The 25,693-nt window shown below is 39.1% G+C and overlaps 1 protein-coding gene across 5 annotated transcripts in view; it reads right to left on the bottom strand.

Annotated features, from left to right (window-relative positions):
• cadm1a (cell adhesion molecule 1a) overlaps positions 1-25,693 on the bottom strand; it is a 466,960-nt gene that overhangs the window by 53,186 nt on the left and 388,081 nt on the right. For 3 of the 5 annotated variants that reach the window (XM_085289740.1, XM_085289742.1, XM_085289741.1), the window contains 2 exons: positions 17,746-17,918; positions 3,596-3,685 (listed from right to left, as the gene is read on the bottom strand). In XM_085289740.1, the coding sequence (XP_085145866.1) occupies positions 3,596-3,685; positions 17,746-17,918 (263 nt within the window). The remainder of the gene's footprint in view (positions 1-3,595; positions 3,686-17,745; positions 17,919-25,693) is intronic. The other 2 variants (XM_085289744.1, XM_085289745.1) reach the window with 1 other exon arrangement.

Here is a 25,693-nt window from a genome sequence, read left to right as displayed (position 1 = left end):
AGAAGTAATTTATTACTTTTTCAAAGTAACTTGCCCAACACTGCCCAAGGTTAACTGGTGACTTTAAATAGGCCATAGGTGTGAATCTGAGGGTGAATGGTCTGGTTTACCCCTGCAAAAGCACAGAAACCTATCCAGAGTGTACCGTGACTCTTGCCCACAGCTGGGAGACAGCTGGGACTGGCTTCAGCCCTACTGTGATTCCTCCTTGCCATTGGGAGACTTCTAATCAGTCACAAATTCGCGAGATGTCCCTTAACATACAGCCACAGTCTTTACAAATTACCGTCAGTGGCATGAGCTCTAAAGTCAGCATCACAGAGTTAATGATGTTCTTCAAGATGCTCGTTTTGAAGAAACAAGAAAGCATGGCTACATCCAGCTGTCGTTTTAGCATGACTGATCCGAACTGAGCAAAGATGCAATTAAGGGCCTGGGTAACTACTTTTTTTTAATTCACTGACTAATTTGCTCATTTTGTGCAAGCAGAGGTTGCAAAATATTTTTTTACGGTTCTTATTATTTACCTTTAAAGTAAATCTATTATTCACAGCAGGAGCATAATTATTTTGCAAAGCAGCACAGATCTCACTTTGAGGACTGCTATAATCAGAACAGGCCAGAGCAGACTCCACACTCCTTGATCTGAGGCAAAGGAGCTATCAATCAGCCTGCATAGATAGGTATTCTCTTTAATCCAATCAGATGGCATAATCAAGCACAATGCCTGTGATTTCTGCCAGCCTTGTGAGATTTGTTCCAATTGAGCGGTCTGTCAGAGAGGCTTTGATTGCATTTGGAGCTCAGGCTGATTTCTGAGACGAGGCATAAAGTGATGTTTTCTATCTGCACCCTTTGGAGATTTATAGTCACAATAGCCTCGAGTTCTGCTGTTGAAAGAGTGAGATAAAATTTGCTTATTTCAAAAGGGTCTAATTTTCAACTGCTCATGTTCAAGTTATTGTTCACCTCTAGTGTTCGCCTTTTTCCACAACCCACCTAGAGTATGATCTATAATTGACTTCCTGAATGAGAGATGAGTTTCAAATAAAAGGCGACTCGTGTGTCTGTAGTGAGTAAATGCTACAGAACCATCAAATTCACAGAATTGTCATAGTAATCCCACTATTTATGTACCATTATTCACAGCTTCATATAGATGTTTGCTTGCACCAACTCTTGACATCTTACCAATTAAGCTGATGCCATAGTGAAGTGTCACGTTACTGTGATGGTGCAAAGTACAGTGGTGCAGCAGTCTAATTTGAAAAATTAACTCTTTTCTAACATGTTTTTGCGCACCTGGCTTTTCTTTTGAATCCCTGCTGAGAACGATTTGGGAACAACAAGCAGTGACGACCACCTGGTTACTTCCACTGACAACAAAACAACATGAGGTACTAAACCTTGGCCTACTATTTGCCCTTTGAACATCAAAACTCATCTTCACCCACTCACTTGCACACATACTTACAAAGTAAAAATATAGCTGAAGTTGTCTAAATTCTGTTACTTTTTTATTTAATGTTTCTATGTTAATCAGCCCTTCAAAGAGCTTTTGTGCATTTATTTGTGTATATGAGTTGTAATTTGCCATGTTAATGCCTCAGATTGCAACCCTACCATTTCTAGGCTGCAATTGCTAAGAATAAATTATTTAATGCCAGAGAAAGATTTAAAATGGCACAATCAGATGCACTTTTTTTAAATGGCACCAGAAAATTACAAGGCAACAGAAGCCACATTGTGATGTTCTATTTTTTTTAAGTATTTGCTTTTTTGCAGATGGGAATAAAATTGTGGGAAATATTCTTTCTTTTGTATAAATCGGATTGCAACATATCAACTTGATGCTTTTGTATTACAACGAAGTGTAGTCTGCCGTGGTCTCATCCTGACTAAAGCTCTCAGAAAGACAGCATATTAATACTGTATTTTCAAAATGTGGCTCTAAAACAACATCTGCTTATTTCTTTCACGAGCCCCCTGCAACTCACTTTCTTCATCGGTGAATAGAAGCTCTGGGTGAGCTAGCGTAGCATCTGTTTTGGCCATGGTGCAGATATTTTTTGGAGCTCACTACTATTACTAGTGCATGCCCATGCTACAGTATTGTTTGGCGTCTCTGTGTTTCTGGTATAACTACACATAGACAAAAGTAAAAACGCACTTGGTTGCCAGCTAACATGACGGCATCTTAAGATATTACGCATAATTCAACTTTTGCCAGTATAAATTTGTGTTGTTGTAAAATTGAAATAATAAAATGCTTTTATAAGGTGATATCGGAGCATAACTGCTAAAATGGGTCGCTTTAGTCTATTGATAGGTGGTTGCTAGGCAACATGATGACAATAATATTTGGTATAAAAAGGAACCTTCAGGGGCCTAAGATGTATCTATGTGCCAAGTGTGGTTGCTCAACTCCTGATCATCTCGGGAAAAATGGGTCATGTTAGCACATTGCTACACGGTTGTGTCGTGGTCCCTGGGATTTGGAGCCTTGTTTTCAATTTTTCGATTAGTTCTTCATTGTTAGTGGTTTTGTGATTTATGTTCAACTTTTGTTCCCTCTGAAATTTAGCACTATGATTTATTTAGTGTATATGGTGTTATTTATTATTTCCTTTCCAGTGGTCTGTTTGCATTTTACTTATTATTTGATGTTCATTATTTTAGGTTTTCCTTGGGCTGGGCTTCTGTATAGGTGTAGGGTGTGTGTAGGGTTATAATTTTTTGTGGTTTAATTACTAGCTCTGTTCTTTGAGTCTTCTGTTCTTAGTTTGGTTACATTCAGGTTATCCTTTAGTAAGTTCCTGTATTATGGATTAGCATTAAATGCTCATTTTGCTTCCCATGCTTTGCATTTGGGTCGACAACAAACAGCTTTCACAGCCGAGTTATGATGGGTTGCCATTCAACATGTAGATGTCATAATATCTCATGTAAATAAGAACATTCCCAAGATGTCCCTGTATGCCAAGTTTGGCTTATTTAACTCCTGATTGGTTTGGCAAAATTGGTTAATTTTAGCTCCCTGCTAGTTGGTTGCTAGGCAACACGATGTCGCCATAAAGTCTGACATAGATAAGAACCTTTGGGGGCTTAGGATGTGCCTGCGTGCCATGTTTGGCTTATTTAACTCCTGATTGGTTTGGCAAAATTGGTTAATTTTAGCTCACTGCTAGTTGGTTGCTAGGCAACATGATCTCATCATAAAGTCTGACATAGATAGGAACCTATGTGCCTAGTTTGATTGCTCAACTCCTTATCATATAAGACGAGCTGACAGCCAAGAAAACACGCAAGATTAACATCCTAATACTGCATTTTCTTTGAGGATTATGCATACCTGTTGCAGCCCCAGACTCATTAGTTTTAGCTGTTAAATGATGGCTTCAGTGTATAACTTGGTAAAAGACAAAAACATCATGACTAAATAAAGCTGCCACTGTGGAATAAAAATGGGAATACACAGGGAAGGATCCAGCACACTGGGAGCAAGGCAGCATGCATGCACATGAGCGCACACACAGACACTCACACAATCATAAGCACACAGAGATAAACAGGTTGCGTGAAGGTGATACTGTACCTTGATTTATTTCGGGGTAGGAGATGGTGGTGGTGATGATGGTGGTGGTGGTGGTGGCTGTGGTGGATTTAGGGGTAGTGGTGGGAGCATCTGGATGAGGGGACAAATACATGACAAACAAAAGTGGGGAAACAAATAAGTATAAAAGCCATGAAGATAAAATAAAGTCACTGTGAACACTACTGATAGTATCTCGGGCCAGCAGCTCTTTGTGTGCCACCGTGTGTGGGTGATTTAAAGGTCTGCGGCAGACTTTCTGATAAATTAGCTGGATCGCAGTGCATTAAATATGTTGACACAATGATGATACTTCAACAGATCATCTCGTCCCACCCGAATGAGATGATCAAAGATCTTGTTGGGAACTCTTCTCTTTTATGTCTATTCACAGGCATTACACCATGACATGAAAGATAGCAAGCACATGTTTGTTAGAAGTGATTAAATGTCTAATGAGTAACAAGTGCTGGGGTTGTACTTATGCTGTCATTGTTATGCAGTGAGGAGTTTTGACAAATAAATATGCCTGTGCATTCTTAATTTCTCAGAGGAGAAGAGCACAAAGTTGCTGATGATACTAGCCCAAAACAAAAAAAAGCAAAAGATTGATGCAGAAATTCAAACGATAAATGACACGGCACAAAAACAGAAGGAGGGGATTAACAACACACACATATAAAACAAATGAAAGGCATCAAGCAGGGCCGTTGAGAACACAGATTTTGACCACAGACCATTTTTCCTCCCACAGCTTTTTCCCTTTTACTTCATTAGCTGGGTTAGACTCCCCACACTGACAATGACCAGGGGGAGATATCAAAGTGACATTTTCCCTGTTGGAGTGGCAGGGCTGCACTGATATGAAGCCACTGGGATTGCTGCTTGGTTAGAGACCTCCCATGCCGCTCTGATTGCCTAGCAATGGGCTGAAAAACCTGTTGGGGTTATTAAAAGGTGCTGAAAAAACAAGTAATTTGTGGCTGTTGATAAGGAGGGAGGCTGGTCTACACTTTAATGAAGTATTGGGTTATAAGAATGATTGGAAAGAAATGTTTATGGACAGAGGAGGAAGGAGAGGAAAGTTAAGCAGACAAAGGTGAAGGAGACAGAAGAAGGGTCGGCTTAACAGTTGCACAGACTGTATAGTGCTTTTTTTACCTTTAATTGATAGCACATGTATGCTGCTATAATTATATTTACTGAAATGAATTTTCATAAACTATTTTTAAAAAGTAAGCTTGTGTTTATCTTTGGCAAACTTCTGCGCTTGATATGTTCCTACATAGAGATCCTACTGCAACTGAAACCTGTGCAAAACAAGTACACTTTCTTACTCTTTATTAGTTTACTTTTAATTTGCTCTAAATAATAGCACACCGTTGCAACTGGTAACTGGGACAGAGTTGTGTACTAGATACATGACAGGAAACTGAATACTGAAAAATAGACTGACCAGTTTTTTTTAAATTCTTGTCAAAGCTACTGACGATAATACACCAACATACAGAACTGTGCAAAAGTCTCGAGCCAACATTTGTTTTTTTATATTTTGAAGAATGGAAGAAAGCTTGAAGGCACAAGCAGAGTTTGTGCAAGTCGAACCACTTTGAGAGTTAATATTTGCTATGACTGCCTTTATTCTTCAACACAGCCTCAAGTCTCTTAGGGAAACTTTGTCATTTCTTTCAATAGTCTTTAGGAATAGTTCTCTGGGCTTCTAGAGGGACATTCAAAGCTCTTCATTGGATGTTGGCTCCCTTTTGCTCTGTTCTCTGTGCAGATGATCCTAAACTGTTTCAGTCATTTTTGGGGACCACATAGTGTCCCATCGACTGCTTACTGTCCCATTGTTTTGTTTTTTAACCAGGAATTCATTAACTGCATTGGCTAGTGTTTTGGATCATTGCCATGCCAATCAGATGCTTTGAAGATGATGCTACATGGATACATTGATTTAACAAAAAAAAAAATCAATTTAGAACATAAGACCTGTTGCCACTGACTTTCAGTCCAGTTTTTGTGAAATTTGGCATACCTCAGCCTTTTCTCTCCAGTTCCCTTTCTTAATAATGGCTTCGTAACAACCAACCTTCCATTGAGACCACTTCTAATGAGGCTTCGGTGAACAGCTGACAGATCAACTGAAGGACAAGATCCATCTCTCAGGTCTTCACAGATTTTTCTTTCTTTTTCTTAAGGGCACACCTTTCAGATACTGTTCATCTGCTAAAGATGGTGTTTTAGGTCTGATATGTCTTTGCTATGACAATATGAGAAATCTTCTGCCACTAAGTCTTTGCAAATCATCTTGCTGGGGCACAAATATTATTTTATGCCCTTCAAACTGTGGTATCATTGCCATTTTTCATAGATTAAACGAAGCCAATGGAACCAGCTCATGTTTTTACAGGCTGCAAGTAACAAAGTGTCTAAACTGGTTCTTTGCTAAATTATCTGTTATATGTAGACTAAAAACTCGCTCATTCCTTGAGTTTGGTGCCTGTTTTAATACTTGCATGAGTCAGAGGGCAGCGCAAAGCAAAAGACCTCCAGAAATCTGTGCTTAAGATCCCTTTAAAAATGACAAAAACGTGTGGCCCCATTAATGCAAAATATAAACAAATGAGGTGCAGCTCAAGACTTTTGCACTCTAATGTATATGTTGTGTACAGATAACACAAAGAAGCAGAAGAGGTCCTTTTCCATACACAGAATGTAATAATTAGTCCATTTATTGAGTTTTCTGTATTTTTATGGAAATAGTTTCAAAAAAATGTTTACTTGTATTAGTATTTTAAAAAGCCACATACAGTAGGAAAAAAAAGGTACACTGTATTAAAAAGTTGCATTAGGGTAACTTTCCCGCTGAGTAAATCACATTTGCAGAACTGAATGTTCAAAGTCTAATGTTTGATCTCATATATTTTTTACTATGAAATGAGCCTGAATTAAAAAGCTTAGATTCCAAAGATACATTAAAATGATAATAAACATTACCCTGCTGTTTCTGATGCCTTCCGTAAGGGTACAGAGGTTGTTTATTATATAAAAGGAATCCTCCCTGAGGGCAGAAGCTGTTCGTAGCAAGTTCATAAAAATCACAGTTGTTGGTTTCAAAAGTATCTGTTTTATGCACTCAATTAAAAGTGAATCAAGCATTTCAAATACAAAGCAGCCCCTCAGAACTCTTCCTGAAGCAAAATTGACAATTCAAATTGAGGCCTCCAGGTAATCGGGATTAGTATTGGAACTCTATTGATGTGCGTTAGAGTTTTAATCTATCCACAGTTCTGTTATTTAAAGACAACCTTGATAATACAAAAGACTGTACAGACCAATGAGCAGACAAAGGGAGAGAGAGAAATGATCCATTGGGAAGTCGGCTGGCATGCAAAGCTTGAACTGATGAGTTTCACACATGCTTGAGAGCCAACAAACTCCAGCTCGGAGGTGGTGCTGTCTAATTGGTTTTATCCCATCATGAACTGTGAGGGTCCAGCAGATGTTTGGGATCATCAGTGTCAACAACTCATTAAAAACTTAGCATTACAAAAAAGATTCAAAGGAACACTGGCGAGACTGTCTAAACGTACACTACATCTCTCGTTATTGGTGGCTAGCTGGTGCAATGTATCAAAGAATGCTGGAGCTCATTGACTTTCAAATGTGACAGGCTGAATGTGTTTTTCCTCCCGCTGAGTCACCGGGCCTTGTTTACTGATGAGGCTTATGAATCAGTTTCTGGTTTGAACGAAAGGAGCAGGACTGCAGGAAGCCCTGAGACACAGCCTGACAGGAATCATTCCTGCTAAAGCCAGTGAGTTAAAGAACTCTGTGTGAGCACCAGATGAGACAGGAGCCCTATATTTGCACAATAACATCACCAACCAATAAGAAATTGGGGGAAAGAAATAGCTGCAGCAAAGACTGATTGATAGTAGACAGCAAAGCTATTTAAATTTGCAATAGTTTTAATAAAACAACAGTACTGTTTTTTACATAATGACAATGGTTTGATTTATGTACCACCATTCATATAGACTTATTGTATTTAACACTGGAGTATTTGTAATTCCTAACCTTTTTTTTTGCAGATGAGCTTAACTATCCTTTTACTGACATCACACGCTATGTTCCAGATTACTTAATTAATAATTAAAATGTATTAAACTAATCTTTGCCAAGTAAATGAACTGTTTCCTATATAGCATTTTTCTACTCTACCTCAACTCTAAGCACTTTATACAACATGCCTTACTCACCCATTTATACAAGTGCTTTTTACTTTAATATACTTAAGCACTTTGTAGCTAACATTCACACTCATCAGAGAGAAACTAGGTGTTTGGATCTTGCACAATGATATATGCCAAGCAAACTAGAGCAGCCAGGGATCGAACCACCAACCTTCCAATTAGTAGAGCCCTGTCCTACCTCCTGAGCTACAGCCAGAAGGTACAGGCAAGCACCCTGGCTGTGGTAAATCACTGGCTAGTTTATAGCATACTGCACTGCTGTCTATTTATTTCCATTTATCTGGGTCTGGGTCCCAGGGACAGCAGTCTAAATCCCCCTTTTCCTTTCCTCCTGTAGCTCATCTGTGGGAACACCAATTTGTTCCCAAGATAGACATCAAATTGTAATCTCTCCAGCTCGTCCTGGGTCCTGCTTTTAGGCGTCGTCCTGGTAGGAAATGTCTGAAGCATCTCACCCTACGAGGCACATGAGTCAAATAGCCGAACTACCTGAGCTGGTTCCTTTAGATGTGGAGGAGTAGAAGTTCTACTCCGTCTCCTCAGAGGAACCTCATTTTCACCACTTGCATCGGTGATCTCATTCTTTCGGTTACTACTCAGAGCTTTTGGCCATAGGTGAGAGCGGGAATGTAGATCAACAGGTAAAACGTTAATATTTTCCAAACTAAATTCAGAAATTTCTAGCCTAATTCTAGCAGCTAAACAAAATTGTAGATGGGGCCTCGTATGATGCTGTCTCTAATTACTTGCGTTCTGTTTTTCCAAAACACTGCATAAATGCATCACTGATTTGTTGTTTTCTTAGGTAATCCAGTTAGAGTCCTTTCCTTTTTTTCGTCTGTTCTTTGAAGCCCTCTTCAGGAACTGTTCTTGATTCAACTGTTAACCCTTTAAGACCTACCATAGAACCAAGTCCGCCAGAGCTTATATTATATTTTTACATGGTGTGGTGCCATTTTTGGGAGCATTTCAAGTTGCTATACATCAATACAACAATTATAGCCCAGATTTTAATAATATGTATTCATTAAGTGCATAGTAATTACATCAATTGCAAAAAAGTGCAATAAACTACAAAAAATTGAAAATCGTTTTTGCTTTTTTAACATATATTTCTAGTTAGAGAAATTTAAGAGGCTTATCCCTCAAAACTGTAAATACAAAAAAGTTGCACAAAATAGTTTCCTACCACAGGAAATTTATTTTGAGTGTCTTCAAAGTTTTATTTTTGAAATACACCAATTTTTATATACTGCAGGAAAAACGAAAATAAATATTATACTGCAAATTTGCAAAAAAGCAGCATGTGCATCAAAATAAACTATTTCCAGCAGTGCAATATGAGTCCTAAGCATCCCAGAAACGACACAGAAAGTCATAAAGTCAAACATAACTTTTAAAAGCACCAGTATAGGCCCTGAGGCCCTGATGGTAAAAAAAAACTACATTTCCGCGAAAATGACGTCACTTCCGGCTTCGGGCAGGTAATGGCGGACATGCAAAAGTTCGCGCTGACGTCTATTCCAACGTAGGAAGTGTTATGAACAGCTGATCGGATCGGCAAAGCGTGTTTCTGGAATATTATGTTTTTGTTGCTGCAAGTGCTTTTTATGCAGTTTTTGCAAAGCTATATGTGGAAGGAAACTGTGACTTAGGACAAGCTGATGGCATAAGATGTAAGTACAACTCCTCCGGTTTCATATGCAAAAAAAATTATTGCGCTAGCTTACGTGGTTGCAGAGCGGGATTTAAAAATAGTTATGCAAAACAGGGCGTGCCCGCTCCGACCGGCTCTAAAGGGTTAAATTGTCTTTTTTTCAGATTCCAAAGTTGTAAATGTGTATAAAAATTCTTTGAACTGTAAAGTTTGATTTCTATTTCCACTGAGAAATTACAAAATATATAAAAAGTAACTAAAATAGCAACAACACAATTCTTGAAGGATGTTGTTGAGTCCAGTATACAACCTATTCAGAATTGAGGTTCTTTCATTCAGAGACAAAAAGTGAAAAAGCTGCTCTCTAATTTGAGAATATGAACAAACACGCACAAATATACTTTGATATTCATTAATGTAATGGGCACCTGACAGGACCTGACAGCCATTTCCATGTGAAATTGTGTATAATTGTAACTTAAGAGTGAAAGCCACTGTGACACAACCCATCTTGCCTGTGGTGATACATTTTAAAGAAACATCTAAAATATTGCCTCTCATATATCTTGTTACGTCTTAATAACAGACAGAAGGGATTTAAAACATAAAGTCCATACAAATTTGTTTTGGAAGTGATGAATTACTTTTCCTCCTCAGAACATTTTACATCTGCAATTTCACTTCCACTCAAGTGCAATTTAAGCAACTAAGAGCACAGGCAGCTTGAACGGGGTGTTTTGGGACACTCTTCAAGGCGTGTTGGATCCGACTCTAAGAGATAACAGTGATTTGTGGGGAAAAACTGCCATGCAATTTGAAGAAGAAGAAGTGTAAAGCAAGTAGAAGGATGACTGAGAGCAACAGGGTCACTAAACATGCTGCTAGTGTGCAATAAAATCCAGTGCTGGTGTAGGAGCAGAGAAGAAGAGAACTCAGTTATTGGGTAAGCGGCAGCCTGTAAACAACTTAAAACCCCTCGGCGTTGGGTCTCACTCGACTGTGAAAGGAAAACCCTGATGGTTGTGTTTTCTTACCCTGTGAAGTATGAGAGGCAGTGAGAGTTGGAGCAATACAGACTGCTTTCTTCACTGTTAACATTGTTAGTGTCAGCCAGTCTCATGGTGCTCTCCATCACTTAGGGTCACAATATTTAGGACTCAAATGCATTAGAGGAGATGCCGGCTATATGGCTGTATTTGTTTTGGCTGCCGAGCACAGGGAGTAATGATGGTGGAGGTCCAATGAAGACTTTACATAGCTGCAAGTTACAGAGCTATATTGTGTGTGCTTTAAGGCCCGAGGTTGACAGAGTGGCAGAGAATTTTCATTTTATGGAAGTCATTTAAAATTGATGGTTTTTCACGATATCTCCTTTTGCATTGCTGAAGCAATAACACTGGTAATTGGTTACATTTGTTTCTATTTTTTGGCTTAGTATTACTGCCTTCATCTTTATTACCCTGCATATATATGCGGGATCTCGTGATATACTGGACTTGAATGAAATAGCCTGGAGGCAACATATGGTAGCTAGCAATTAGCATGTATTTACTTATTTTATGGAACTCTTTAATCTGCCCAGTTAACACAAGTGTGCTTTCACACATGTTAACCAGGTCATTTGGTCTATGCCAAGGAATAACAAGACATATTGTCGCTTCTTCATTCAGGAGCTATATTGAGATCCCAAGGAGGAGGCTGGGGACTAAACAGCAGCCCATACTGCTCTTTTCTGCCTCACAGGCACATATTGTGTAACATTATAAAGGTATAACTAACTGTATGCATTATTGACCAAGTGCTGTGCCTAAAATCAAGAACTGACTCATTTGTGTGGCATTGCCACATGAAACCGTTTTTTTGGGTTTTGTTTTTTTTTTTGGTGAAGCTGTTGATAAGAGGTCTTTTAAACAGCTAGTGCCAATATCTTTTTGTTATTCCAGGCAAAGCTGAATGACAGTTGGAAAAACATGCTGAAGTGTTGCTACTCTGCTCTGCTTTACTTTTAAAATCCCAGCAGAAATAAGGTTAAATTAAATTCGGTATTTTTGCTTCTGTTAATTTGTCAGGGAAAATCGAATCTTTAGTCAGTAAGGTTGGATGAAATTCACACTCACTGGCCAGTTTTTTAGTTACACCTGTTTAACTGCTCATTAACAGAAATATTTAATTAACAAATATCTAAGTGCTGAAGCTCAAACTGAGCATCAGAATGTGGATAAAAAAGTGATCTAAGTGATTTTGAAACTTGCATGTTTGTTGGTGGCATAGATTAAAAAAAAAACATGCCTGGTCTAATTCTGTGACATTTGGATGGCAGAGTCAGAATTCGGTCTGAACAAACATGAAAACATGCATTCATCCCCTTGTAGGTACTGCTGGTGGTGTAACGGTGTGTGGGATATTTTCTTGGCACACTGTGGACCTCTTAGCACCAGCTGAACATCATTTAAATTCCACAGTCTACCTGAGTATTGTTGCTCACCATGTCCATCCTTTTATGACCACTGTGCACCCATTTTCCGATTGCTGCTTCCAGCAGGATAAAGGACTTTGTCACAAAACTCAAATCTCAGATTGGGTTCTTGAACCTGACAAGTGAATGTACTCACATTTCAATCCAATAGAGCAGCTTTGGGATGTGACGGAATGGGAGATTTGCATGATGTGTGATACCATGATATTGATATCGAGAAAAATCTCTGAGGAATGTTTCCGGCACCTTGTTGGATCTTTGCCATGAAGAAATAAGATAGTCCTGAAGGCAAAAAGGGCTGGAATGCTGTACTAGCAAGTTGTACCTAATAAAGTGCCCAGTGAGTGCAAGTTGGAAGTGTATTGTAACAATAAGAACATTCTGACATTAGGCTGACAGAACTTCACAAATCACTCAGGTACACAGAATATTAAATCATTTATACAACGTGAGAATATATATTTACATATTTTACCAAAATTTCCTGGGATGTTGTTTGAAAAGCACAGAAGAGCAAGAGACAAACTTGACCAGAAACATTTTTGGTGAGAAGCCTTTTTTCGGCTTTTAATTTTCACTATACGCTTATAATATCCTGTTATACTGTAAATTACAGCCATAACAATTAACAGTCTGTTAATGATTTTTAAAGTAATCTAGATTTTGAATTGCTATAAAAATAATTTCTAACTATAAAATTTAATCATTGGTCTATTTTTCTGTACCATCTCAAATGAATCTTGCAATGCGTCTGGCAGCAAGCAGTGGAATGCTGTGTGGAATTCTATTTTTCACGTAGTCACGATCCATGTATTTAGTTTAACTGACAGCTCTCGCAGTGTGACTGGCAGCTATCGCACCAACCCAAAACAAACCAAAATGAAATGGGCATATGCATCAGAGCTCATTTTTATCTAAATGGAACACAAACACGAGAACAAAGCTGAGGTCAGTGTGACTCACTCAAGCAGTTTATTGCCTATAGGGGTCATGTTTTTGTGCAGAGCCATGCCCCTCTTAAAGCTACTGCTGACGTAAAAGGTTGACTGCAGAGATGCTTTCATGGTGCTGATAGTGCTGGAGCAGCAGGTGGCATGCTTGTGTGTGTGTGTGTGTGTGTGTGTGTGTGTGTGTGTGTGTGTGTGTGCATATGTGTGTTGGAAGGAGCTCTGAAACATAATGTGAGAATCAGCTTCTGACAGCTCTACCACAACATCCTGTCTTCCCATTAGCACGGCGAATGTTTGGCACGATTGGCTGCTGAATTACTGTAGACATTAGGAGTGTGGGACCCACGGACACATCAAAGTCATCAAAAGACTAGCTCTAAAAGGATGGAGGTCTTCTGTGGTTTTAATGGCGGATTTCTTTTTTTGTGTGCAAGGCTTTTAGTTGCCCACATGTTGCACCATGATTATCTTTGTGTTTCTCTCACCAGGGGGAGTGTGGGTGGATAAGAGAGGCCGACTTGCAGCCCTCACCATGGGATTTTGTTGGTTAGGACTAGTGAGAGAGAGGCACAAAATGCCAGCAATAAATACCACAAAATTTATACTGAATGCAAAGTTGTGATTTATGAATTTTGCTACTTAGGGACAACATGGGTTTAAGGTACACTTTTACTGCTACTGATGCTTTTATCTGTGTTGTAACTGAGTACAAACACATCTGCATGCACAGACAGGCACTTTTAGGGTTAGTGCGCATGTTACAAAGTAGCAATGTTACATTGTTACAAAATAACACTATTACTGTGGTCACATTGCATTGTACAATGACTGTACTAAACATGTAGCTGGAATTTGACCTATATTTACAATGTTTCTTTCAAAGTACTGTACAGTACTAAATTCAGTAATCACATTACAGCTTCAGCTACATTGTTACATTTGTTACAAAGGTTTTACAGCTCTGTGCAAAATATAATTATTAAAAAAGACCATTATGATAAACACATCAGCATGACTTTATTTAAAAAATGGTTTTGTTTGAATACGTGTAGTTGAAAAAAAAAATTCAGCATCATATTTTCCTACAGGATAGAGTATTTAGTCCTTTAGCTGTTTAGTATAATGCCTGTGGAGAGAGATTGTCAGTGTGGACTGCCTCTCTGGCAGGAGGCTTCAGATGTGATTTAAACCTCCTCTCCAACATGAACAAATTACTCAGGTTCAATTGCAGTTGTTACCAGTTACTGTGCCCTAGTGGCTCAGTAAATGTGGAAAAGTTTTTTCAGTCAAAAATTTTGTTCATGTTTATAAATGTTACAAATTTGGAGAAAGCTCCACATCTATAGTTAGGTAGCAGTGATTTCATACTATCCTTGGATAAAAAGGAGAAAAAAATAGTTCTGGAAAAGACACAGCTAACATAATAACTAATAAATATAATGCAGCAGGTGGCAGTGAGCCATTTCCTGGTCTGCAATGGTACCTCTCTTGTTTTAGTGTACTCATCATTAGCACAGCAGCTCGCTCTGCTGTAAATAACATCTTTTCAGCTGGTGTCCATCAGGCACTGAACTTGTATTTCACACCCCACATAAAAAATAAACCCCAAGCGTTGCCACTCTGCTAATTCCATCTCACAATAGCAGCCAAATTATTTCTCTGCATGCTCAGGGTCTACCAAAAGGGATAGTGAAGTAATTTTGGTCAGGGAAAATGAGCGCATTAGAGTATAATGCCTTGCTCGGGTATTAAATGCTATTGGTATCAACAATACAAAAACATGTTGAGAATATGTTTATGAGAATGACAGAAATGCATACAGAAAAAGAAGGGACCAACATGGAAGCGACATAAATGAGTAAAACTGGTCCAAGTAGGCTGAAGCTGGTGTGGTATAACTCCAGGTGTGTGGACAGGAGCTCCGGTGCTTAACGGAATGCACACCCCTCATCCAGTGATCCCAGCTGGGGGATGAAAAGATAGCATGTAGCCGTGTACACTTTGCATCATATCCATACATCCATCCATTTTCTTCCGCTTACCCAGGTCCGAGCCAGGGGGACAGCAGCCTAAGCAGAGAAGCCCAGACCTCCCTCTGCCTGGCCACCTCCTCAACCTTGTCCGGGGGAACACCAGGCCAGCTGAGAGATTTAATTTGTCCTGGGTGTGCCCCGGGGCCTCCTCTCGGTGAGACATGCCCAGAACACCTCACACAGGAGGTCACTCAGGGATGGCCGAACTCTTCACTCCATCTCTAAGGGTGAAGCCGGCCACCCTTCGGAGAAACCTGATTTCCGCCGCTTGTATTCACAATTTTGTTCTTTCGCACACTACCCAAAGCTTGTGACCACAGGTAAGGGTAGGGATGTAGATCAACCAGTAAATCGAGAACTGTGCTTTTACACTCAGCTCTCTCTTGACCACAATGGATTGGTACAGTATTCACCTCACTGTGGCAACAGCAATCCATTTGTCGATCTCTGGAGTGGGCACTCCATCCTTTTCTGGCTGAGGACCATGGCCTCAGACTTGGAGGTGCTGAGCCAAGCCTTTCACCCATTGGCTATGCCTAGAAATTCTGTCCATAAAAATAATGAATTGGTGACAGGGAGCAGCCCTGTTGGAGTCCAACACCCACTGGGAATTAGTCCGACTTATTGCTGGCTATGCGGACCAAGCTCTTGCAGCGGTTATATAATCAGCAATGGGTAGCAATGGGTGTCTGGCCCATTGCTACAAGGCTGATGAGTCTGATCCCCCTATAGTTGGAGCACACCCTCTGGTCCCACTTCTTAAAGATGGGAACCACCCCGGTTTGCTAATCCAGAGGTACCTCCCCTGATCTCCGTGCAACATTGTAGAGGCATGTCAACCGAGACAACCCTACAACCCCAGAGCCTTGAAGAACTCAGGGTGAAACTCATCATTTTTGTAATATATATTTATGGAAATGTAACTTGTATGTAATATATAATATATATGTCTTGTAATATATCTATACTAAAGCACTTCTGGATGGATGCAAACTCCATTTCGTTGCCTTGTACTTGTGACATGTGCAATGACAATAAAGTTGAATTCTATTCTAATTCTATTCTATTCTATCAGCCCCAGGGGATCTGCCACCAAGGAGTTGTTAAACTGCCTCAGTGACCTCCTTCAATCTCCCTTGGAATGCTGTCAAAGTTCTGCCGGATGTGGGAGTTGAAGATCTTGTGGACAGGGACCTCTGGCAAGTGGTGATCAGTTGACAGCTCAGCACTGCTCTTCACCCAAGTGTTTAGAACATATGGTTGCAGATCTGATGAAACGATTACAAAATCGATCATCGACATGCGGCCTAGAGTGCCTCTGTTTGAACGTGGTGTTTGTTATGGACAAACTGTGGTTTGCACAGAAATCGAGTAACAGAACACTGCTTGAGTTCAGATCTGGCAGGCCGTTCCTCCCAATCATGCCCACATGAGCATTGGAGCCTATCAAGAGGACAACAGAGTCCACAGGTGGAGCATCCTCAAGCAACTCCAACATACAGGCAGCAAGCTGAGGGCATACTTTGCATCATCTATAAAAGTAATTTTTGCTTACATGTATTATTGTGGTATATGTTGTAAAGATCATAAAGCCATTTAAGGCAAATTTTAGGGCACATACATAAAAATCACTTAAGCTATATTAGGACGTAATAATACTCTGTGGTCTCAGGGCCAGTATATTAAAAACAAAATGCAATAACTCAATGGAGCAGATGTAGTGATGTTTACTTCTTGAGCAAACCACACACTGAAGGGAATTGCAGCTATTATTGTTTTCTCCAATTGCCGACCACCTTCTAGTGTGCTTCTAAGGCCTACAAGAACTTTAGTTTATTACGCTCAGAGCTAAATTCAGAAGTCTGGAACTAATCCACACTACCTAGTGAACTTAATATTTTTAAAGCCATCAAAAAATGTGATATTTTTCATTTTTCTAACTTTAACTATTAAGTTATATTTGTTATATCCACTAGTCAAACTAACAATACATTTCCTTCTTATATCTGGAATTCCATTTTTGCAGCAAAGTATTTAAAATTTCAAGACATGTCACAAGAATTTGTTTGTAAAATCTAAAATGTGTGTATGCAAAAATGTGTCTAATTAAAATAGCCAGTCAAAATACAAAGACACAATTGTGAGACAGGATCTTCGTGTTTTCTTTGAACAAAATAGAAGCAACATCTTAAGTAGTTGCTTGAGCATAGGTGTGTTACTGAGGCACAAGTGAGACGAACAACAATCCTGTTTAAATAACAATAATCATGCATTTAAAAGTTTATTAGAGACCAAATGTTTTTGTAATGTATTTCCTACATGAAGGTGCATGGCAGTTAGGTTAACAAAGTGAATAGAGTACAGTGACAAGCTGTTCATATAAATATAATAAGTCTATGCTGTAATAAAACAGAGACCGTATTTAAAAGTCAGCCTGCATACTCTGGATTATGCCAGTAGAGTATTCAGTGTGCTCCAAGACCTAGTAATGAGCACCAGAGTTAACTGCTTACCAGTCTTAAAAATCATTCATCACTCTACAAATAAATTATTCTGCTGTTTATGTTCACTCTCCTAAAACTTCTTCAAAAAGGCCAAAGATTTGAAGATCTTTAAATGTTAATATAGCTCAGACAGAGTACAAGGAAGCAACAATTCATACTTTACTAGAACTGGTCCTCTGAAGAAAGAAAGCCTCAGAAAGTAAAGGAAAAGACCTGGAAGTTTGTTCAGTAAGAGATAATAAAATATTAGTGGATCAGTGATAGATGAACGTACCATAGACATAGAGGGTGTAGTCATCGTAAGCCTCTCCAATTGAGTTGGATGCCACACAACGGTAGGTTCCATTGTAGGACTTGTTTAGATTTTCAATGTAAAGATCGGCGCCGGTGATAACTGCATGGGAAGGTACGTCGTCATCCACCTTCAACCAGTTCACCCGCTGTGGCCTGAAATTAAAACACCAGAGTAAGTACAGGAGTAAGATCACATTGCTCTTCATCAGCTAGTTTCGGCCAGTCTTTGAGATCTTTTATTGATCCCCTATATCAGCAATACCTTTTATATTTTATATATTATATATATATATTTCATATTGCATACCTTGTTTTAAATGAACGGCATTCATATTATCAGTGAATGAATTGTAAAATCAAGTTTCATGCTGTTTAAAAGTGGGAACCAATTAGAGTCCACAACATACATTGAACTAATTCTTACTTAAAAAACCTTTTCATTAAGTACTTCTCATCAATTTTTTTTCTTGATACTTCAAAGCTGAATCTTGGCAGTTCTATTTCATGATCCTTTATTTAGTATGACTAACAACTAAGGTTGAAAGTGAAAATGTATCTTATGTTTATGGGGACACACACACACACACACACACACACACACACACACACACACACACATATATATATATATATTTTTTTTAAATTTAAAAACCATAAAATGCAATCACACTGTCATTCAAATTATGAGAAAATTAAAATTCTTGTCACATTATTTTATATTCCTTTTATTTTTCTTTAAAAAACAACAATATTGTAACATTATAGCCATACATACTTAGAATATGTACAGAAAATGTTAATATTTATATATTTTTTGTTTTTTTTAAAGTAATACTTAAAAAAAAAATAGAATGGCAATTCACAACAACAGTGTTTTACACTGTAAGGTAAAGCCGATAGATTATAGGGTCTATGTAATATTGAAGACAGAACCTCAGTGATCAGACAGTCCAGCAAGCACCGGCAACGGTACCAAGGTTATATTACCATTTTAATGTACTCGCTATAGGTTTCATATTTGGGCAATATGCATGTAATAAATCTCCTGTCAATCTACCAAATAATTATCTTGTATGGCCAACTAATGATTAAGGATTGGCCCCAGAGTAAAGGTCATGCAATACACACACACAGACACACACAAATCCCATGGCATCCCAAAGGCAACCAAGAACTTCCATCTTTTGAGTTTTCTTTTTCTTTTTTATATTATCCTCCTAGGACCTGCCGTCCACATATGTGGACATCACATTTTGGGTTATTTAGACCAAAATACTCAATTTTGCTCTGCAAGGGCCTGATATCCACTTACGAGGACATTATACTGCTACTGTTCTATCAAAATTCTAACAAATATCCTCATTTGTGGCTCTCACTTTTCTTAGCAACAAAAATCAGGTAAAAAAAACAAACATTTGATAATTCTTTGTTTTTACATTCATCGGGCCCCAATATGCCCAAATATCAAAGAGAAATTAAAAATGCATGCTCTGGAAGAGTTCGGGTCTTAGGAGGTTATAGGTCTGCATTTGTTTTGCACTTTTGGTTATATAAAAATGAACAAGTTAAACAACCCTCTGGACTGACATCAGTATCCGATCTTGGACAACTGTTGCTTAATTGTTTGCATGTTTTGTTCAAGCTCAAATACCTTTTTCACAGTGCAGTCAGTATCACAGTAGCCCACCATTCTTTGTTTCTTTGTTTTCAGAGGTCAGTTTGTTTTGTTTTAGAAATGACTATGTTTGTGGTACACTGCGCTTACGTAGTAATACTCTGACTACTAAGATTTCATGAAAAAAAAGACCAAAGTCTATTATATGTGTCACAATGTCACGTTTGTCTTTTTATCTAAATCTCAGTTTCTCTTTTTATTTCATTCCAGGGAGGTTTAGCAAATTGATTCAATCAGTAAAAACACTTCAGTATATGATTGTTCTACAGTAGACATACATTTACAGGTCCTTTTAACAACTTTACCCACATGTGGTAACAGATTACCATTTCTCTGAAGATAACTAACACAGCTTCATCTTTTTTTGTCTTTAGTTTAAAGCAACAATAAATAATGGTAAATAAGATGTATTGAAATGACATCTGTACCTTTGCATACCTCTAAAAGTAACAATAACCGTGCACCAGCCTTGTCTTGAAATTGCAGACTTTTCACGCTTGTATACTTAGAGAAGCTCTGTAGGTGGCTGCCTACCAAGCGTCTTTCTTTGTTCTCTTTTCTACCTTGACTGAGGTTTATAGCAGGGTGACAGATTCCATTTTTATGACAATGAGCTCAAAGTGCCCAGAGTCACAGAGGGTGAAGAGAAAAGAAAAAGACAAAACACCTCTATTTTGCTGCTGCAACTTTCAATGGCCATTGCCAGCTACTGTTATTTCCCCTGAGCATGTGCTGATGGTCTCTCTTGTTGCATTTTGTTGTGGTGTTTTAACTTGTTTCCCTCCATTTGAAAACATTTGGTGTGAAGGGAGCAAGCAAATGGGAGGGGGGTGGGGGTGCACAAAAATCCAGGAAAAAGAAAAATATGAAATAGCTCCTGAAGCTCATTTCCAAAACAAACAAACAAACAAACAAACAAACAAACAAACAAACAAACCACAAGTGTTTTTAATGGCTGTGGTGGATGGCTTGAAAGAGAGAGGACCGTGTCTGCTGCAAGTGTTCTGTAGGTGAAGTGAAATGTAAATTTAAAAAAAAACATTTAGAAATATGAGTTGTTTTCTCAGATGGAGTTGGAAACATAACCTAGAAGAAAATGTTTCTATAGGTGCATCGGATGTTGTGAGGAGGGAAAAATGAAGCTAGGAAAGGAGGTATAGATAGATGGAAGAGGTAAGATGGGGTTGCAAGGAGAGAGGAAGGGCAGGCGTCTAGAATACAAATGGCTGCCTGCAGTCGGGGCCCCCTGTGCTATCTGCTGGTAATGACTGCACAACTCTCAGCAGCTCTAATGAAAATGACTTCCAATTCCCGGCTCACTGTATTGATTGTGTTTTCATCTTTATAAAATGAATACGGGTAGTGAGCTTGTCTCTATGCCAAGTATGAAAACTGCAGGGGGTGGGGGATTGGGCTGGAAGGGAGGAGCATTCAGGAGTGCACACTGTTTTGATCTATGCGCGTGTGTGTGTGTGTGTGTGTGTGTGTGTGTGTGTGTGTGTGTGTGTGTGTATGCCTGTTCTGTACTTCTACCTTTCAGAGTTTCATACTGAGTTTTTGAGCCTCAGATGGGAAAGTGAAAAGTGAAGACAGTTAAAGATTGGTTCTAACTTTGATTCATGGTCAAGACTGGATTACGACTAAGGTTTAAATCTGAGGGCCAATTTAAAGCTGGCATTGGCTGAACCTGCAAACAGAGTTCAGCTGTTGATGTCATAGTCATAACGTCATCCAAGATGAAATGCATTAGAGCTGCCTGTGTAGGCAAATGCGAAGGTGCTTACGAGGGTTTCGCACACAAAGATTTTGACAAATAAAGTGCAGTCAAGAGTCACCACTCGTTCCCTTGTATTTCGCTTCTAACAAAGCAGACATTCTTGTCATTTTTTAAAGTGGTCTTAAGCAATTGCTCTCCAGGCTTTCTGAAGGCCTTTCAAATTTTTCACCTCTTTTCAGCCCAGAACTTGTACCTTGAACCATTTTTAGATTAGATTAGATTAGATTTTGATCTATTACATAGTAACATCTGGAGAGTGTCTGATTGGCAGTAGCTTCATTTTTTTTACCATGACTATGATGCCAAATGTACTGCCAACGTACTGACTTTTTAACCTTGTTCCAAACTGTTTTCACCTTATAGATTATATTTCCATTAATGTATATAGTCGAATATTGAAAAAGAAAATCATGGAAAATCCTAATTTAACAAATATAGATCAGCTGTAGATCAGCGATCCCTAACCTTTTTTGCGCCATGGATCAGTTTAATGTCAGACAATATTTTCACGGACCGGCCTTTAAGGTGTTGTGGATAAAATGATACAACCAAGAGAAAAACTGTGGTATTTTGTAAATATAATAATAAATGCAAATTCACTGTGCAATTGTGTAACTTTATTAGCAGCGTCCTCCTGAAACACGCTAACAACATTGAGAGTAACATCCTCCTCTCTGCCCCTTAATACTCTCTGGTCGCAGGTGGTAATGCATAAATAGTTCTTTCAAAATAAGACACAACTACAACACAGGGAAAGACCCAGGGAAACACAGTTAACGATAAAAACCCTGAAAACCATAAATTTCACAACCGAGCCTCAACTCTCGCGGCCCGGTAACAAACGACTCACAGACTAGTACCGGTCCGTGGCCCAGGGGTTGGGGCCTGTGGCTTTAGATGAAAAAAAGACTTAACTGTGGGCGATCATGGCTCAAGAGTTCGCCTTGTAATCGGAAGGTTGCCGGTCCGAGCCCTGGCTTGGACAGTCTCGGTCGTTGTGTCCTTGGGCAAGACACTTCACCCGTTGCCTACTGGTGGTGGTCAGAGGGCCCGGTGGCGCCAGTGTCCGGCAGCCTCGCCTCTGTCAGTGCGCCCCAGGGTGGCTGTGGTTATATGTAGCTTGCCATCACCAGTGTGTGAACGTGTGTGTGAATGGGTGAATGACTGGATGTGTAAAGCACTTTGGGGTCCTTAGGGACTAGTAAAGCACTATACAACTACAGGCCATTTAATAACACACTAAGAAATTATGATTGCTTATGTTTGGTTGCATTTTAACCTGCTTAGAAAGTCTACACCTCACTCAGACCTCTAAGGAAGGAAACTAATTTCAATCACATTTCAGTAATAACTATCAATCACTCTTTCATGCTTCTAATTCCCTTAGCAAAACACTTCCCCGAAAAACTAAATTTCACACACTTTCCAACTTTCAACTCTCCAGCAGAGAGGACAGCTGAAGTCCGTGACAAGAGCGACCGCATTACAAGGTAAAAAACTTCTTCTGAAACTTTTTAACCCTCTACTGCAGCGCAATTCACTTTTTGTATGCATTTATGTGCTCAGTGCGCTCCCAGGTACACAGGGCCCATTTGTCACTAACACAATTATTAGGTTCCATTTGTCACTAACACGATAATCTGTTTGTATGTGTGTCTTCATAAATACACTGTCTGACATTAGTTGGGCATGACAAACATAAACGAGCTTAGTTGGCATTTAAATCCAGTATAAAATGTTGTGAACACCTCTTTTAGCTATATTTTTATGCTAAAAAACAAAAATACAAACTGCTTTTCAAGTCTGCAGATTCCAGAAACCATTAAGTTTTCATGGCGTGGGCCTTTTTCTAAGGCTGCCATTTACCTTTGAATTTGAACAAAAGAAGCACCTGCAAGTTGGTCACATTGAGTTTGTAATGTAATTTTCATAACAGCATCTTCATCTCATGACTGTGTTCTGTTCAAATTTGAACTAGCTTGTCAACATACTAATTTGATAGATTTCAACAGCACCAAGTACAATTTATTGATATTTGAACAGTTCAGCAGGTCTCCTGCCGGAGGCTCTCAGGGCTACGCTCAACCCTGCTCTCCCTAATGGTTTCATTTGCACTCCATTACATCTCATATCACAAAGACCTGCCATCTAAACAAACCAACAGCTGGGTTTACCGATGATGCAGGTGAAATAATATCCTAATGAGCAACAAGCTGGAGCTTTCAGATGATAAGGCTAGGCATTTCAAAGGGCTTATTTGCACCGAGTCACTGTAAGTTTTCAAAATGGTGAGAAAAATTAGTTGAGGACAGTTTTCTGTTCACAGCTCTGTGTACCACAAATAATCATTTAACTTTAATCACAAAATTGACTTCATGAGTGCATATCCAGTGTCTCGAATCCATCAACATAGTCTCTCTCAGCCTCATACACTTTCCCTAGATACCTTCAGAATATTATCACTCATCATTTAGGGGAAAAAACACCCAGCCTATTCAACCCTCTGCCTACTGAAATTCTAACTGCAAGACATTAGGACCCACTCCCCTCACTATTATTAATGCCCTTCTGCTCGGTCCTCCACTTTTAAAGCAGCAGTAATTAAATACCTGCTCAAAATATCACACAGTAATTCTGATGTATTTCATAATTACAGGTCAGTTTTCAAATTTCCCCTTTGGAAATCTGAAAAACGAACATAGAAGCCATTCAATTACGTGATTATGTAGCCAGTAATGGGTATTTAGACTAGCCAGGACCCAGGTCCTTATCACATTCCACTCACAGTTTTTCTCCCTGAAACTGTACTTTCACAGCCATTCTATCCATCAGCTGAACTCCATCGGCTAATTAGAAGAAATCTCTGCTGTCTGCGAGAAGATTGGTTCTAGAGCCAGTGTTGAGTAAAACAACACACTGTGCTTGTCAGGCTTATGTACCACTCTTAGCTTCCTCTTCCACAGAGTTGTGACATTTGGCATTTCCAATTTTCTAATTTGTCATCAAAAACTAAGTTTTAGCCCATGAGGCAATGTTCACGAGTCACTTTTTTTAATGCCAGGACATGGCACGGATCATCTCGTTACAATTGGGTGAATGTTGAGTAGTGGCATTCACGTGGGTGGTATTTTGAGCAAACAGACTACGCACGCTCCACATGATAATAGTACTGCCTGTAGCACTGGCATATATCAGCTGAACAATGTGGCCCACCAATTAGTAAACAGTCCACAGATAACTTACTTATAATGAGCCCTTTTATATCTACAATGGGAAAAGGTTGTCGCTTATGGATTCAGCCACAGCTATAACCCAAAATGGACAAAACCAACAGTATCTCCACAGAAGGTGTTTTCAGATAAATTCTTTTTTTTTTTGTTAAGCCACTTAACATAACAGAAAATTGACCAAAGATCCAATTTTAAATTGCATCTTTAAGAACAACAAGGTTCTATTAGCCAAAATCAGATGCTAATAGCAAGCTATTAGCCAAAATCAGATGCTAATAACAAGCTATTAGCCAAAAACAGTGCATCCTTAAGAAAGTCGATGGAACTAGACAAGTGGAGGACAAAAGAAGCGACAGACCAAAAAAACTACAGCAGAAAAAAACATTTGAAAGTCATGTCCCTAAAAATATGGAAATGTATTGCAAAGACCTGACATAGGACCTCAGAAATGCATCTAGCCCTTAAGTTGATACATCTGCTGTTCACTGAAGCCTCATCAGAAATGTCCCGGTGGAAGGGTAGCTGTCAAGAAGCCATTCTTACGGAATGAAAACAGGGAGAAAACGGAGACGCATGCTAATTACAAAGGATCTGGACTAAAAATCAATGCCAGCAGGTCTTATGGAGTGATTCCAGTAGGTAGAATAGTGAGTGGCAAGTAATTTGTAAATCACGGTGGAGGCTCTGATATGGTTTGGAGCTTCCCCAGTGGTGTTGGCGATCATGCAACGGCTTTGTTTTTCATGATAATGTTCTCAAACACACTGTAGTAAAAGCATAGTTGGATAGAAAAACACACCATGGAGCACTATCAGTCATGGATTGGCCTGCCCAGAGCCCAGGCGTCAACATTATTGAAGCAGTGTGGAATAAATGGCCTTCAAGAAGCCTGGAGAACTATTCCAGAAGACTAGTTAAAGAAATGACAAAAGAGACTTCAGGCTATGCTAAAGAATAAAGGAAGTCATACCAAATATTGACTCTGAAGCTCGTTAGAACCATACAGACTCTGCTTTTACAGTACCTTATATACAGTCGTTCCATATATGTTGCACGTTTCAATAAGTTGCTGCACCTATTTCCCATTTTCTGAGCAAAATATAAAGAAGGATTGGCTCAAGACTTTTGCACAGTACTGTACACTAGACATATATAACGTGTCTCACTCATACACACAGACACATACTTTGGAGGTGTGTGCAGTATATGTTATGTTACCCATCAAAAGAGAATAAAAACTCTATGC

The sequence above is a fragment of the Mchenga conophoros genome, linkage group LG10 (genome assembly GCF_057382185.1).
Source record: "Mchenga conophoros isolate Kocher_MC1m ecotype Shallow Benthic linkage group LG10, M_conophoros_male_GT1.1, whole genome shotgun sequence".
In the NCBI taxonomy this organism is placed as follows: domain Eukaryota; kingdom Metazoa; phylum Chordata; class Actinopteri; order Cichliformes; family Cichlidae; genus Mchenga; species Mchenga conophoros.
Note: the sequence above shows the minus strand (reverse complement) of the source record. Positions and strands in the feature narration are given on the sequence as shown.